General features: G+C 38.2%; 2 protein-coding genes across 2 annotated transcripts; one reads left to right on the top strand and one right to left on the bottom strand.

Annotated features, from left to right (window-relative positions):
- Positions 1 to 218: 218 nt before the first annotated feature.
- LOC134801294 (DNA mismatch repair protein Mlh1) lies at positions 219 to 14047 on the bottom strand. The gene is made up of 11 exons (XM_063773833.1): positions 13871 to 14047; positions 13735 to 13798; positions 13306 to 13505; positions 7750 to 8020; positions 5829 to 5985; positions 4924 to 5007; positions 3967 to 4109; positions 3023 to 3591; positions 1857 to 1993; positions 1292 to 1417; positions 219 to 1081 (listed from the first exon to the last, which is right to left on the bottom strand). Exons 1-11 carry the CDS (start codon positions 13981 to 13983, stop codon positions 780 to 782), a joined length of 2166 nt encoding a protein of 721 aa, XP_063629903.1. The 5' UTR covers positions 13984 to 14047; the 3' UTR covers positions 219 to 779.
- Positions 14048 to 14495: 448 nt separating this feature from the next.
- LOC134801292 (uncharacterized) lies at positions 14496 to 17207 on the top strand. The gene has a single exon (XM_063773831.1). It carries the CDS (start codon positions 14562 to 14564, stop codon positions 17022 to 17024), a length of 2463 nt encoding a protein of 820 aa, XP_063629901.1. The 5' UTR covers positions 14496 to 14561; the 3' UTR covers positions 17025 to 17207.
- The last annotated feature ends 24 nt before the right edge of the window (positions 17208 to 17231 follow it).

Below are 17231 nucleotides of genomic sequence, written 5' to 3'. Positions count from 1 at the left end.
AGAATAAGCCCGCCTTTTTTTAATAAAATCGTTTTTACCTTATCTGTTGTTTTGCCTATTTTAACCTATGTCTTTTTAATTCTTGTCTTTGGTTTAGTAATTAACTCCTAATTTTGCAAAACTTTTACTTAGTTTTCGCTGTTCTGTCGTTAAAAATGTAACAAATGATGGTATGTTTCAGATTATGTAGGTATTTTACTAGTAAATAAAACTACAAATCGAACAACATAACTACAATTCATTAAACATGAACATCTTTCAAACACCTTATACAAATCTGGCAGATTAGCAATCTGCAGTATCGCTCCATTGCTCACAAAACTCGTAGGCGGTAAAAAGTTCCACCTTATAGCTGGGAATATAACATGTTCCTGCTTCCAATGCTCTGACTTTACGGACTCTGTTGTGGTATCAGGAGTTGGCTATATCTCTCAAACACCTTATACAAATCTGGCAGATTAGCAATCTGTAATATCGCTCCATTGCTCACAAAACTCGTAGGCGGTAAGAAATTCCTCCCTATAGCTGGGAATATAACATGTTCCTGCTTCCAATGCTTTAACTTTACAGACTCTGTGTTGGTATCTGGGTTAGACTATATTAACATCTCTCAAACACCTTATACAAATCTGGCAGATTAGCAATCTGTAATATCGCTCCATTGCTCACAAAACTCGTAGGCGGTAAGAAATTCCTCCTTATAGCTGGGAATATAACATGTTCCTGCTTCCAATGCTTTAACTTTACAGACTCTGTGTTGGTATCTGGGTTAGACTATATTAACATCTCTCAAACACCTTATACAAATCTGGCAGATTAGCAATCTGTAATATCGCTCCATTGCTCACAAAACTCGTAGGCGGTAAGAAATTCCTTCTTATGGCTGGGAATATAACATGCTCCTGCTTCCAATGCTCTGACTTTACGGACTCTGTGGTGGTATCTGGGTTGGGTTGGCAGTAGAAAATGGCGGTTTGGCGGCTGAAGGTGTCGAAACACTCCTTCTCAGAGTCCCAGTTGACTTCGGTGACGAGGCGGACGAGGTAGGTTGGTAATGCGCCCATGAATGGGGTGTGGTTGTCTGGAAATGTTTGTCTTATTACTAGGAGCTTAAGGTCTATGTTTAAACGTACGTTCTACAAATCTAACAGCGGTGGAACATAAAGTGCGACATAAGGGTGGTATTCCCCGTGTCCAATTTCTTTGTCCAATGTCATTGCGTCTCACTCTCTCAACAAGCAAAATGTGAGACGCAATACACATTGGACAAATACCGCCCTAAGTAACTCACCCAACAACAGGGGCAGCGCCAACAGTTGCCCATCGCTGCTTAGCTCTAGCGAGAAGTATTCTAGAAGCATGGTTCGCTTGCTCGTAAGAAGCTGACACATTTGTTGCGCCATCTCTCTCATATCGCCTGCAAACATTTAAATATTAACCTTATTAATATACGGTTAGGGTTGGTTTTTAGGTAATCTATTATGCGAGTATATTGCATGCAACGATCTTTTATACGGAGTTTAAAAATATTTTGTTCAGGGGAGAGTAATTGGTCTTTAGTAGACCTTAGGGTGGTATTCCACCTGTCCAATATGTATTTTGTCTCACATTTTGCTTAATGAGAGAGTGAGACGCAATGATATTGGACAGATGGAATACCACCCTTATACTATAGGAAATAAGTTGTTAAAACGGTTGCTTGTGTTCGATTACTCCTCCTTATTACTTAGGGTGGTATTCCAACTGTCCAATTTTATTGCCCAATGTGTATTTGCGTCTCACATTTTGCTTAGTGAGAGAGTGAGACGCAATGCTCGTTGGACCAAGAATTTGGACAGGTGGAATACTAACGTTACCTAGTTCAGGGTCCCATTCTGACTCTTGAGACGATAGACCGAGGACGAACAGCTCTTCCAAAGGCAGTGGGTTCGATAGCTTTATCAGACCGAAGTTCTGGAAGTCGTATAGCATCGTTTCGTAGAATAATTCTTCACTGGAAAACGAGAAATACGCATCACTACATATACTTTAATAACTCTTAATTCAAGATAAATAAAGGCAAAAAAAAACGTGCCTCCTAAATTCAAGAAAAAAATATGTTCTAATAGATGGCGCCATACCTTTGGCCTATACTCGTTTGATATTTAACAATTTTAACACATCAGTGAAAGAATAAGGATCAAAGTCAAATGGCGTTCTAAAAGTTTTAATCCTGTGTCGAAAGATAGCAGTAAATTTACCGTGACTACAAAATTTACTTTGACAATACGCTAATGTATTGTTTATCGGGATGTATTCAAGCGATTTGCTTAATTTTTTTAAATAGTGCCACACACATTGCTAATTTTTGACAGGAAGTACCGTTTGGAAAATTTTGATATTTAGGCAAGTAGTACGCCAATGTCTGGCCTACAACTAGAAAAAAAAATTAGAGGTGTCACTACTTCACCACGACATAAAAAAATGTTTTATTTTTTTAAACTTTTTTTTTCTTTTTTTTTTATATGATAACTGGTATTCGTTTTTTGAGTATAGATGCATACCTAAGTAAAGAACACTATTTAGAAAAATTAAGCAAATCGCTTGAATACATCCCGAATCCCGATAAACAAAGAAAAAAAAAAGTCATAAGTCAAAAACTGTCACTAGTAGGATGTTGATACTCAGCAAAAATATCCTTCACCATAAGAGGTACTCACAAAAAAACCCGAATCAAATTGGTTTAAGGGCCAACTTACTATGGAAAACCGACGGCCTTTTGAATCATCTCTGGGACACTAACTTAACCACTAACAACTGAGCTACGTACAGTCAGCAGCAGAAGTTGCTTAGCGGGCCAGGTGTTCAAAATCATCTTGACGCGACTTTATTGTTAAGAGAATAAGAGCGTGTCAAGGTAATTTTGAACACCTCCCCGCTTAGCAGCTTCTGCTGCTGACTGTACCCAACTTAAAAAGTATTTCACGCCTTCGTAAGCATTTTAGTCTGAAAATATGATTAACATCTTTCAGATTTTACTTACGTCAACCGAGTCGTGTCACACAAATACAGCTTCGTCGAATGCTGTATAAGCGACTTATGCAAATCTATACACCCAATAAATATCAAATTAGCCAATATCTCCCTTAGATTCGAGTTACACTGTTTTTCTACATCCATCCTTAACTGCTTCACACTGGTCAACTTAGTTTCAGTCCGTTCATACTTAAACGTTCTAGTTTTGAATGATTCCTTAGGATCTATGTAGCTTGTATTGCCTTGGTCTAAAGCGGAATGATTTTTCCACTTTTCTGGCATTTTATTTATTACCACTGGTTCTTCTATAAGTGAATTTTCTATGACTTCATCTACTACCATTTTGTCATTGTCATTATACTCTGTTGTTTTTACACTTTCTTTGACAGGCATTTCCCTCGTATTTTCAGTGTTTTCGAAATTATTTGCGTCTGTTTCAACAGGCTTGGTTCTGAAGAATTTGTCGATCTTCTGAACATCGGAGGTCACTCGGACCATGTTGTTGGGGTTAACTTTGGCCGCATCCGTTGTTTTCTTCACCATTTCTTCTACCATCGTAGCTCCAGGTAGGCGAGCCTGTAGGCATACAATAATTGTAGTCACTCTGTTAAGATTCCTCACTATTTAACAAAACCGATGTTTTGCAACAGAAGGCCATGCAACATATTCTGATATTGTCCTTCCCTAAGGTTGGTATTTCATCTGTCCAATATCTTGGTCCAATGTCATTGCGTCTCACTCTCTCATGAAGCAAAATGTGAGACAAAAAACACATTGGACACGCACGACCCTAACACGACACATACAGTACATACACTCTCTAGTCTGTCTCAACAACTACTCGGAGCAAACGCGAGCCGAAACATAGAAATAAAAACTTACCTTGTCAAAGTCAAAATTCTTCGATTTTAGATCTTATTATAACACCTTAAAGTTCATTATTACACGTACCTGCGTATATAAGACCCGCGTAGAGTTACAGCTAAGTAGTTTACTTTCAACACACGCCTTTAACTTTTCTATGATTTGTTCTTCGTACAGGAACTGTACCTCATGCTTCGTAGGGTGCACATTTACGTCAACATTCTTGGGATCTGAAATATACTTTACGGTAGAACATTAATTTGTTTAAATAGTTACTAGTGGTTCTGTGAGCTGTAGACATGTGTAGACCCAGTGCCGTCTTAAACTATGCCGGGGCCCTTTTGGAAGATAAAGAAAGCGAATGAAACTAACATTTTTCTGCTATGATCTTCTATTTATTATGGGTAATCAAATATACTGTCACTGTCTGTCCTTCGGGGCCCCCTGAGGATGGGAGCGCTGGGCACGGGCCCCGTGTGCCCTGATTGTAAAGACGGACCTAACGAACGCCTGTGGTTCCGCCATTTCGAAAAAAAAAATCCAAAAACTTGTTTGACAAAAAAATCCATAATTAGCGAACCTACTTATTACATTTCACAAAAATCGGTTGAGAAACGCGACATGTAGAGAATAACAGATGGACAGATATACTCAATATTTTTGACCGAGTTGAAACAGAGACCTTCGTAGTCAACAACAGAGCTATAAATACAGGCAAAGTGTCAAAAATATGTATAGCTTTATTGCCTGTACATTAAGGTCGTGTATACATATTTTTGGCACTTTGCCTGTATTCATAGCTCTGTTGTTGACTGTACATAAAATCAGTGGCGGATTTGCAGTGTTGGCCGCCTTAGGCCCCAGGCCCCGTAGTAACTACTAGCCGCCCCTTTCTCAGCACCCGTCTATAAACTGCCGCCTTGCTGCCGTCCCTAATATCTTGCCGCTCTAGGCCCGGGCCTACTGGGCCTTAGGGCAAATCCGCCACTGCATAAGATGGGATTCTTAACTTAGTATTAGCTATTAGCAAGTAATTGTACTTACCTAATTCTATACTGAGGTACACGAAAGCATGAGAGTTCTTTGGCAAATACGTTGAGTACACGGAATCAACAGCTTTGCGGATAGCTAAAAGAATAGACATAATTAATTTACCTATACATATAAAGGCATGTATGTAATTATTATCTTTTTAAGAGAAGCCTAGTATTTTCGCTTAGGATTTTCATTCTTAAATGAGTTAAAAAAAATTCGACTGCGGGATGATTAGCCTCATGCATGAAGTTTATATTTGAACGAAATATTTTTTATTCGGATGTTTGTTGCCGTTATATCATATTACAAATGCATTTTCGTTATTAAATTATTATTACTGCGGGCTACCTTCAACTAATCGAAATATCTTCCATGTTTTACATTAACTAGAGTCACACAAAACTCATCTTTTTCGCTATCTGGATATATGTAGGTATATGGCACTCTAGTTAATAATGTAAAACATGGAAGATATTTCGATTAGTTAAAATTACCCCGCAGTCGAAATTGTCCCCCTGCACCTTATGTGATTTATAGCCAGTTTATTTAATTTAAGGTATAAAAATTATAAATTTCTTGTTAATGTAGTTAACAATCTGCCAGTTGAAACGGACGTTATTCAGGAAAAATCAATCATATCATACAAGCAAACAATAATTTATTTGCAAAAAAGGGTAACGTTACGTTAATTACGTTAACATACAGACATTAACTAATTTATCTGCAAGACCTACTACTGATATACCCATTGCTTAATTGTTTTCTATCGTTTTTTCTCGGAAACGTTCGTATTTGTCATGCTACTTCAGTCAACCGCAGTACTTTTTGTACCGAGACTGACCGAAATAGCAAGACCCGTTCGTACGTTTCCGTGAAAATACGATGGAAAATAATTATGCACTATTGTAACTTACATTGCGAGTCAACTAATCGATGGTTGATAAACAGCAGCATGACTCCTTTCTTATGAGAATAGTTCACGTTCGTAATATATCCGTGTATGGACAGCTTTAGCGTTTCATCTTTTATTTCTAGCTCCATTAGCTCTCTGGCTATTGAGTTACCGTGGATCTGTAAAATGGAGAAAGTTCAGTTAAAAATGAACTTTATTCCTTTGTAATAAGAATCATTAATGGGTTGTTCATGTAGCTGCAGAGATAACTGACCCCCCTGCATAGAAACTTGTTTGGAGGAAGGGTCGTACGATGTACATAACGTTATATGACCGCCCCGCGCCGGTGACTGTACGCAACAATTGTCGCTGCCATTTAAATATAAAATGTAAGTATTGAACAAGACGTTCAAATTCCTTTGACACTAGCAAGAAGCGGTACAATATTCCGAAAGACAGGTAAAGGCGACCGTAACTGGACGCTCCAACGTGCGAGCGGGACATTGCTACATACATACATGTATAGTGCTGTCTCGCTCACACACTGGAGCGGCGTGCGAATCTGCATCAATCTGATAACCATGTAATACTGTTGTTGTTGTTATCCTATGGCACCCCAGTGGTGCAAAGGGCCTTCACAAGTTCGCGACCTCTCTGGCCTCGCTCCAGCTCACCCGACCGCTCGATCATTTGTGACGGACGCTGCCAAGAGCGTACAGGGCGCCCTTGGCCCCGACTTCCGTCCAGCAGTGTAATACTAGTAGCAGTGGTAGTGTATTTTTCTTATTTACTCGTAATGCATGTTAATTATAAGATGTAATAATGTTTTGAAAAGATGTGTCTCGCCGAGTTTGTTGCAGGTCCCATATTGGGATACCCTCCTCCAATTGAGGGGGGATTTAAATCTTCTCGAGGCAGAGGTGTAGGGTTGGAGCCGGTATAGCTTTATATGACGTTCATAAGCGCATTGCAATATGCCTACTTGAATAAACTATTTTTTATCTTTATCTTTTTTTATCTAGCAATTAATTCAAATAAACGTAAGGTCAAGGAATTTAATATCAGTACCATTTCATACCTTGTCACAGTGACAACAGTATGAGGTCTCTAGCGACATTCATATTGATTATCACTGTGACTAGGTACAAAATGGTACTGAAATTAAGATGTTTGACTGTATGATCCACATGATGATAAACCATAGATGGTAGGATCCTATAGATGTGCTATACACGTGCGTCCGTGAGGGACAAAACATACGTAATGCGACACTATGATTGGTCAAATTTATTTGTTGCCCACCATAATCTAATTTTAACGGCCTCCTAGCCTAGTCCGTAGTGCCCTGCCTACGAAGCAGGAGGTCCCGGGTTCGAATCCTGGTAATGGCATTTATTTGTGTGTTCATCACAAATATTTGTTCCCGAGTTATGGATGTTTTCTATGTATATAAGTATTTATATATATGTGTATATTATATATATCGTCGTCTAGTACCCATAACACAAGCCTTATTGAGCTTACTGTGGGACTAGATAGATCTGTGTAAAAATTGTCCTATAATATTTATTTATTATTTATTTATAATCCATACTAAATTTACGGTGGGGAATAAAAAAATGTGAGACTGACAAGGATTAAAAGATTCATAAGACTATCCCGTTCGGTCATTTCCCCCCACCCCTCATGCCTGATCCAGTTATAGCTTCAGGAGGCCCAGCCATACAAATGAAAAATTCCGAATTTGCCACTGAAATCTGAACCTTTAGTGCAGAGAATAGAGTTGATTTTGGTTATGTTTGAAAATTGAATGAAACAAAACAAATGTGACTCTGTTCCAATTGAATATGATTTAAATTTCATCGAACTGAATAAGTACTTTAGGTAGGACCTTGGGCTTTAGGAGGATATACTAGACTCATGTGTTAAACAATAATACTTACAATCCTAACATTTTCTATAACAGAAGAATTGACAGGGGTCTTCAAATCGGTCTTCTCTCCAAACTTCTTTAGCGTAAACCCGACATGGCTATTATGCACCGCATAACCACCAACCACATCCATTATGTGTGTGTATTCTTCTGTGGGGCTCCGTAGGGCTCTCTTGCGGGCTATGACGTTGTAGAATAGGTCTTCAACCGTGATTTGGGTGCCATTGTTACCAGCACAGGCCTTTATCGGGCCTTTTACCTTGCCGTCTTCATATGATGCCCTGGAAATACCATTTTGACAGTGAGGGGTGTAAGTATAATATCATTTTCACAGTTTTTCATTAATATCTTTAACAGCAAATAGTGTTATGGTGTATTCAGGTAATTCCGAAAGCAAAAACACAAAAATAAGTGGTGGATGTTTCCGAATAGGGACTCTTATTACAATGGAAAATTAGTGATTTTGAAAAGATTTTCTGGATTACCAGATGTCCAAAATTACCTGAATACACCTTATATAAAAGAAAAAAAAATTAACTTTTAACTGAAAAATGGTACTGATGCTGAGTCTACATTTGATCAAGAATGTTGAAATGCTAGATGAATTTCCAGAATATTATTGTCCTAATAAAATAATAAGGTGGCTATTTACCTAATCAATTCTTTTAACTTTGCACTCAGGACAATACAAGGCATACATTATTTTAGAATGAATCTTCTTACACTGTGTTCCCGCATGTGACTCCACACATCTCTATACATTCGACTTCAAGTATGGACTCGCTTAATTGCGAGAACGCAACTCATGCTAGACCACCAAGCAGGGGCGTATTTACCCTAGGGCCAAGGCAGGCGGGGTGGCAGGCCAGGCGATTTTTTCTGGGCGCCTTTTATAATCAAACTTAGCTATATTTTTTATTATATTTTAATTGACATTTAAATTAATAAACAAACGAACGCTTCAAACCCCACCAATTGCTTAAAATAGTAGATATTTTAAGCAATTGGTGGGGTTTGTACAACCAACAACAAGTACCTAAATTAAGCAACATTTTCGTTCAAGAAGTCTGGTAGCAGCTCTGACCCCACTAACTTTAGACCGATATCTGTGCTACCAACATTTAGCAAGATTTTTGAAAAATTAGTTCTTTCTCAATTAGTACGACATTTTAACGTTAATAATTTGATGCATAATAAGCAGTTTGGTTTTACACGGGGTCGCTCAACAACCGATGCTGGTGTTGAGCTAATTAAGCATATTTTCGATGCCTGGGAGGAGTCACGAGATGCTTTAGGTGTCTTCTGTGATTTATCTAAGGCCTTCGACTGTGTTTGTCATGAAACATTAATCAGGAAACTTCATTATTACGGAGTTAGAGGATCGGCACTGAATTTACTTACTTAAGTCCTACTTAAATGGTAGAATACAAAGGGTCGATGTGAATGGACAGCGATCACCTGGGTCATTGGTCTCTATGGGTGTACCACAGGGGTCAATATTGGGGCCTTTCCTGTTCCTTATCTACATAAATGACTTGCCATTCCTTGTTAAGACCCACCATGATATAGTATTGTTTGCAGACAAGCTTACAATGATGTAAACAATGCCATTTCAAAAGTAGTAAATTGGTTCAATGTTAATAATTTATTGTTAAATGAGAAAAAGACTAAATGTATTAAGTTTGTCACTAGTAGTAACGTAAGGCATGTGCAAACAAGTGTCATTGTGAAGGATGAGGAATTGGAATTAGTTGATAGTACAGTTTTTCTTGGTATAACTTTAGATTCTAAACTCCAGTGGGGTCCCCATATTGCTACTCTTTCGAATAGACTGAGCTCTGCAGCTTTTGCAGTGAGCAAAATCCGTCAGTTAACTGATGTGAAAACAGCTCGATTAGTATATTTTAGTTACTTCCATAGCATTATGGCATATGGTATTTTACTGTGGGGCGGTGCTTCAGAGATAAATACCATTTTTGTTCTGCAGAAGAGGGCTATTCGAGCAATATACAAAATAAACCATAGTGACTCACTTAGAGATAAATTTAAGGAAATTGACATAATGACAGTGCACTGTCAATACATTTATGAGAATATTCTGTATGTACATAAAAATATTGTAAATTTTAGGAAAAATTGTGAAATTCATAATATTAATACTAGAAATAAACATAAGCTCGCAGTGCCCTTCACTCGGCTCCATAAAATTAAAAAATCATTCATGGGTAATTGTGTAAGATTTTATAATAAACTTCCAAACCATATTACTGAATTATCTATTCATAAATTTAAGAATTATGTAAAGCGTAAACTTATTTCTAAAGCTTATTATACCACACAAGACTACATGAATGATATTACAACGTGGGATTAATTGTTATGCGAAATGATTATTTATTTATTAGGTATATTTGATTATTGATGAGGAAATGGATATTCCGATGTAATACTATCTACTTCTTTTGTTACTTATGCTTTTTTTTTGACATTTAGATTTTATTCTAGAAATTCTAGACTAGTATTTTTTTATACAATCTTTTTAATGTTTGACGATCCTTTTGTGAAATTCTTAGTGTTAAATTTGATATGTATAATAATCCAATTTTATTATGGAATAATATTAACATCAATAAATTGCTCTGATAATTATTAGATTAAGATTAATTACGATTCATAAGAGCTTGTTGCTAGGCCTACATGAATAAAGTATATTTTGATTTTGATTTTTGATTTTGATTTTATTAGTACGTCGCAGTGCCGGATTTACCACTAGGCTGAGTAGGCTGAAGCATAGGGCGGCAGATTTTAGGGGGCGGCAAATTTGGGTCAAAAAAACCGGTCAAGTGCGAGTCGAACTCGCGTCCCAAGGGTTCCGTACTGCACACATTTTCGAACGAGCGAGCAACGCGAAGTTCTTAAGTACATTTAACTGTTCATTCAATTGTTCCACATACGGCTGGCTTGGGGCACGCCCCGGCTTTTCCGTGTTTTTTAACTGATCTATCAAAGGATAGTTACGCATTAAATTTTGTTCAAGTATTGTGTTAAGCTGGTTAGGCGTATCTCTGTTATTTCAAGATAACAGGGCTATAACCACGAAAATCGAAGTTCGCAAATTGCTGGCATTTCTCTCTGTCACTCTAATTACGTTTTCATTGGAGTAAAAGAGAAATGTCCGCAATTTGCGAACTTCGGTGTTCGCGGTAGACCCTCTCATATACGGCACTACAGCCTTCTCATTTAGCTACTCGTACTTACACCAATTATTTGTTATTATTATTTGTTCTGTTTGAGCACTAACTTCCTACACTACAGCTAATCCTTCGACCTTACGTGGAGGCGCACCTCTCTCGGATGCTCCAGGCTTTCGGCCCAACGCAGAGCTTAGCCTTCGACCTTCGCACTAGCTGTCCACACCACATTTCACGTAAACAATTGCGGTTGTGGCCCTGATAGAGCTTATCCGCAATTCTTATTCTAAGTCCGGCTCACGCTCAATTGCAGACTTCTTATACGTTTTTGCAGTAATCTATAGGTATCGGGCCCAATCGCTTAGCAAAAGATAGAACAAAATCGACGATCTCCTTTGCAGGAAGCATGCACATGTCAGAGGCTCCGGGCCTTCAGGGCCTTCGACCTTCGCATTCAAACACTTGTACTATAATTTTTCTGTGTTTGAGCACTAACTTCCCGTAACTCGGCCTTCGGCCGTACGTTTCAAAAAGTCTCTGAGGGACGCTTCGGGCCTTCGGCCCTACGCGTAGCTCGGCCTTCGGCCTTCGCAAAAGCTGTCCACACCACGTTTCACGTAAACCATTACGGCTGTGTCCCTAAAACAGCCCAACCGCGTTTTTTTTCTTAAGTCCGACTCACGCTTGACTGTAGACTTCTAATAGGTTTTCCTGTCATCTAGAGGTGAAGAACTATTATGTGTATTTTTTTCAAAATTTTAGACCCAGTAGTATCGGAGTTAAGGGGGGGGGGAATGGTCATTTTTTGCCTATTTTCTTGAATAATTTCTAAACTATTTCATATAAAATTATAGAAAAAATATATTTGAGATCCTCGAAATAAGCCCTTTCATTTAATATGTAACACGATTTGGTTTGCAAAACTTTGTTTTTTAATTTTCTCATATTCCCCCTAAAAGTGCCCCCTATGCTTAAAATTCATTTGTTTTTATTACATGTCCGTCTTTGGGTCACAGACTTTCATATGTGTACCAAATTTCAACTTCATTGGTCCAGTAGTTTTTGAGCAAATAGGCTGTGACAGACGGACAGACGGACGGACAGACAGACGCACGAGTGATCCTATAAGGGTTCCGTTTTTTTCTTTTGAGTTACGGAACCCTAAAAATATTTTATTTGCTGTTCAGATAGGGTCGACCAGAATTTTGGCGCTCCCCTATTACAAAAAATTTAAATAACAAGCATTATTTGCCGATTTTGCCGCCCTCTGTCATGTCAAGACCCTTTATATTGAGACAGACAGACGGCCGGACGGACAACAAAGTGATCCTATATGGGTTCCGTTTTTTTCCTTTTGAAGTACGGAACCCTAAAAATTTACCTACTATTTTCTCGAAAAAGTTTCGCGCTCGCTACGCTCGCGTTTTCACTTACGTACCTACATTATTAGTGACCCATCTGACTACATTGGGCGGTTCTTGTGTCTTGTGCCGAAACTCAGTACAGATAGAGTGCTCTCGATATCAGATACAAATACAATACTTTTCATGACTTTCCAGCACCACAGAGTGAGGGATAATGGTACGGCCTGTGTAATAGGTACGCATCCCTACTACTGTCGTCTGCATAGCAATGATTATCATTGATATGCAGCAATGACAGCACAGAACCTAGTGCAACGACAGCGGTAATGTCCACACTATCGGAGCAGCTTCCGTCTACTATACGGCTCATGTGCGTCTACCGGAAAAAAAGCTAGCGATCCATTTGTATAACATAGTCCCTCAAGCAGACTCGATGCCAGACCCGACCAAACTCCTTAGCTATATCCAGCCTGACTGCCAATGCCTCACCTTGATTCTCAATGACCAAAACCCAGCAGTACCAGTACCCACCGGTCGCCGATCAGATCAGGCAAATATAACGAGGTCGCATTGTCATTGAGTGACAAAAACGGCCCATATAAATCTGTATCTAGAATAGTGACATTAGTGACGTCACCTTTCTGCACTCAAAAGAATAAAAAATTATCTATGTTCCACTATCAGTGAAGAGCGCCTGAATAGCTTAGCTCTTCTTAATATAGAAGCTGAGCTGACAAAAACGTTTTAAATTACGACAGCGTCATTGATGATTTTGTCAATCAATTCGTACATAGGAAAACAATGTAAATGCCTATGTGAGTATATGGTAAATGTTTAGTTTTTTTTTATTTCACACCCCAAAGGTACTTGTTGCAGGTTTTTTTTTTCTTAAATAAAATACTTTATCGTCACTGATGATGGGGGGCGGCAAATCAAAATGGCCCGGGGCGCCAAATTTGTAAATACGCCTCTGCCACCAAAGGTCCTATTTTGTCATGTTAAGTAACTTACTTGTAAGCACATTTAGAAGCGGCAGTCTTGGTGAGTATAGTCAGATGGGCAATATGGCTGATGCTCGCCAGAGCCTCTCCCCGGAAGCCGTAAGTGTTGATCTCCTGTAGATCCTCATACTGGCTCAGCTTTGAGGTGGTGAAGCGCTCACAGACAATGTCTAAGTTGTCGCTTCGAATTCCAGTGCCATTGTCTTGGATCTAATAAAAAAATGAATATATTTGAATCTTTAAATAAAATAAAAAAAATGTAGAATGTAGTATGGAATGGAGTTTTCAACAAGCACCTGTAAGAATATAGGGTTAGAATTTTTTATGATAAGCAGGCACATAGTGGGCGTCATGGTAATTGGATGATGTATTCTATAGATCTAGCAAATCCTTGGTTTAAATATAAAACTACCTAATTAGAAATTAATATGAGCATTACCTGCAAGTATTTTAAGCCGCCAGCTTTTACAGTAATAATTATATTGGTCGATTTGGCATCCAAACTGTAATTAGAAAGGGTGTGTTAGTGTGTGAGACGGTTCAAAATGATAGAAGCAAGTATTTGTTAATTTTACCTATTTTCAATAAGTTCCTTCAAAGCGTTTGCCGGCCTTTGAACGATCTCTCCGGCTGCAATTCGGTTCACCACATCCTCACTAAGTTTTTTTATGATACCTGGTTCGGACATTGTTTCTTAAGGTTCAACGACATGGGAATCTTTAGGAGAATTAAGTTAAATCAAAGAATAGATTCTGATCCCGAGCATTCAAATATGATTCAAATCACCACTTCAGGTATGTTTGATATTCAATATGGTGCTGTCGGAAATGACAATCATCATACCTAGATATTAAGCGTTTTTAACAAAAGCTTGAATAACTTGGATGACAGTTAGTAAGCGTACGTTCAGAAACACACAGCGATTGTATTGAGGGATACTGCAATATTGCCATTTTTATACTATTACACCTACTTTACAAACTAAAAAAATCGAATAAAATTACACATATTCGCTATAGAACAGATTTTTACTGTAATTAGTCGTAGTCTAGGTTGCTAAATAGTAATTTGAGAAAATAACACTCAATTTCGTTCCGTTTACAATTATAAATTTGAACGTACTTTGATTTTGACAGGTTTGAACATGACATTCGATGCGATAAGCTAATTAATTTGTGTTTTATTTTTCGGAGTATTGGCAAACTTTCAATGATTTAAAGCTATACTTATTTGTATTATAAAAGGCAAACAGTGCCATTCGTTAAAATGCTGACTACGGATGTGGATAGTGATGAAGAACAGCAGCTAAACGATATAGCGCAGCTAAATGCCGCTCTAGCACAAGACGACGAGCCTTCTATCCTCCTAGGCTCGTTAAGCGGCAGCGTAAGCTCACTACACTCTCGGTCCATTCTCAGCACTTCTACTAACACCGCGGCACAGGAACATGCAAGAATCGACTCTGCTTTAGCCCTTAACAAGCTTCTAGACGAGAAACTACGAAGACTGGAATCAGTGCTCGTTGGCCGCTTACATGAGTGCAGACAGGGCCTAAATGATCTACACAAGCTAGCAGTCCCTACAGAGAAAGATCGGCAAGAAACGTTCCGCTATATAAACTGTGGTAAGCCATATTTTAAGGACAAATCAAATTTTCCAGCTCCCGATAATGAAGATACTATAATTATGAAAAAAAGCAACATGTATGACTTCTCTGAGATCACTTCACTCCCTGGCTGGACTGCAAAAGACAAAGTCAGTTTGAATAAACTTCTTCTTGTAATGTCAATTGATATTAAAAAGAAAGAGTTGAATTCAAAGATTGCACAGCTGAAACGCGAGAACAAAGAGAAATGGTCAAGAAAATTAGAAAGACAAGTAGACGCTATAAACAAAGAGATAAGTGCTTTAGGTAAAAAGACTTTAAAAGAATTAGCATTGCCGATAGACCAGGAGTATGACTGGGAAATAGTTGCAAATAAATTAAATAAAAGACACAGCGCTGCAGAGTACAGAATACTATGGAAAGAATTTTTGCATCCTACCATCAATAAAGAACCTTGGAAACTAGAAGAACATGCCCGCTTTCAAGATATAATAACCAAGTATAACTTTCAAGACTGGGCTACCATCGCTAAAGAACTGAACACCGGCAGAACAGCCTACCAAGTCTTTGTTTACTACAGAACTAACATGAGCAATACATCCAGCGGTAAAAAATGGACTAAGGAAGAGGAACAGTTTCTTCAGCGATTGATCGAATATTATAAAGAAGAAGATTACATACCCTGGGGCAAAGTAGCTTCATCTATGGAGAACAGGACTAAGATACAAATTTATAACAAGTATTTCAGGCTTGTAGAGAAGCGGAAAGGCAGGTTCCTGCCAGAAGAAGATGCTGTTATATTGACATGTTTGGACAAGTTTGGACCAAACTTCAAGAAAATATCAGAGTATCTACCAGGCCGTTCAGCCACTCAGATCCGTGTGCGATACCAAGTGTTAGCTAAGAAGAGGATCTCTGCTGTCTGGACAGTTCAAGAAGATCGGCAGCTGCTTCAACTGATGGCCAACGAGGAATGTCTGACCAACTACTCCAGTGTTACCAAGCACTTCCCTGATAAAACCCGAGTGCATTTAAGAGCTAGATATATTACCTTATTAAAATGGATGAAAAGACATCCAAACTTGTCACTTGAAAACGCACCAAGAAGAGGTGCACGGCGCCTTGGCCATGGACTCGCCACTGACAACCTAAACAAAGCCACTGAAGTCCTAAAGAAGAGAATAGAAACAGAAATCGATAATAGAAAGAGCAAAAGGATCACAAGGGAATCACCACTTGAAATTATAGAAGATGCCATCATAGCTAATCTTTTAACTGAACATGTCAAACAAGAGGAGGAAAAAAAAATACATGAAATCTATGATGAAGATGAAATATTTGTTCTAGATTCTAATGCTGTAGTATCAGCACATAATCTGAATGTGTCAAATCTGCAAAAAATGATTGTTTTCTTGAGAGCAAAGTTGAAGCAGGACCTTTTCAAAAAAAGCTCATATGCTGAAAAGTATCCAGGCTTGCTAAATTCGCAGCAGGACATAAATCTATTTCAAGTAAAGAGTTACTCGAGAAAACAACAAACAACTAGAGCTATTATGTTTCCTAATGCACCAGACATATGGGGAAATAACTCTTTAGGCAGCGTGACATATGTGCTTCCTCCACACTATGCAACAATAACAGGATGCAGAAAACTCATGGCTTATATCAACACCAAGACCAAAGAAAACACATCAAAACCTGATGCGAATATCAATCTGAAGCTATTGATGAGAAAAAATCCAATTTTCAAAGAGCAATTGTTTCTCTTAATGGAGAGGTTTAATTCACTGTTTCTGTATTCAATGCTACTGTCAAACGAGGGGCCGGAGCGAATAGGGAAGCTGACAATGCCTGAAAATAAACAGAAGACTGATACAACAAAAGCTCCGCTTAATATGCTCTCTAGTGTTAGCATTCCAGGTCCGTCCCAATCTTTCAGAAGCAGAGTCAAATCAGATTCCCAAAGTGACACAAATATGAGTATAGACTTGGAGCCTGAGAATGATCTGACTGATAAATGTTGCGTTCAGAAAGTTGTTGTAGATGATGTGGTTAGGTTTATTGCTGTAGATGGTTCTAAGTCGCAGAGAAAAAGAAAAAGGCAGTATGTGTGCTCTTATTAATAAGATTCTACATCTAAAGGACTGAAAACAGTATTGTGAAGATTCTGAATTTATTTTATCTGTGTTAGTTACTGACTGTATGTTAGTATAGTTTTAATATAATTGCATAGGCAATGAAAACTATTTTAGTATTTAAGAAAAGGTGTCTAAATATTATTGCTAAATAAATGTTTGCATGTAACATTTTTTTTTATTATGTTTCCTTAA

This window comes from Cydia splendana, chromosome 21 (genome assembly GCF_910591565.1).
Source record: "Cydia splendana chromosome 21, ilCydSple1.2, whole genome shotgun sequence".
Taxonomy (NCBI): domain Eukaryota; kingdom Metazoa; phylum Arthropoda; class Insecta; order Lepidoptera; family Tortricidae; genus Cydia; species Cydia splendana.
Note: the sequence above shows the minus strand (reverse complement) of the source record. Positions and strands in the feature narration are given on the sequence as shown.

Excerpts from the sequence above, each read along its gene's own strand:
- LOC134801292 (XM_063773831.1), top strand. The coding sequence starts at position 14,562 with ATGCTGACTACGGATGTGGATAGTGATGAAGAACAGCAGCTAAACGAT.
- LOC134801294 (XM_063773833.1), bottom strand. The coding sequence starts at position 13,983 with ATGTCCGAACCAGGTATCATAAAAAAACTTAGTGAGGATGTGGTGAAC. Across the intron at positions 8,021-13,305 it reads GCTTCTAAATGTGCTTACAA|GGCATCATATGAAGACGGCA; the intron begins GTAAGTTACTTA and ends TGGTATTTCCAG. Across the intron at positions 1,082-1,291 it reads GGCGCTGCCCCTGTTGTTGG|ACAACCACACCCCATTCATG; the intron begins GTGAGTTACTTA and ends AAACATTTCCAG.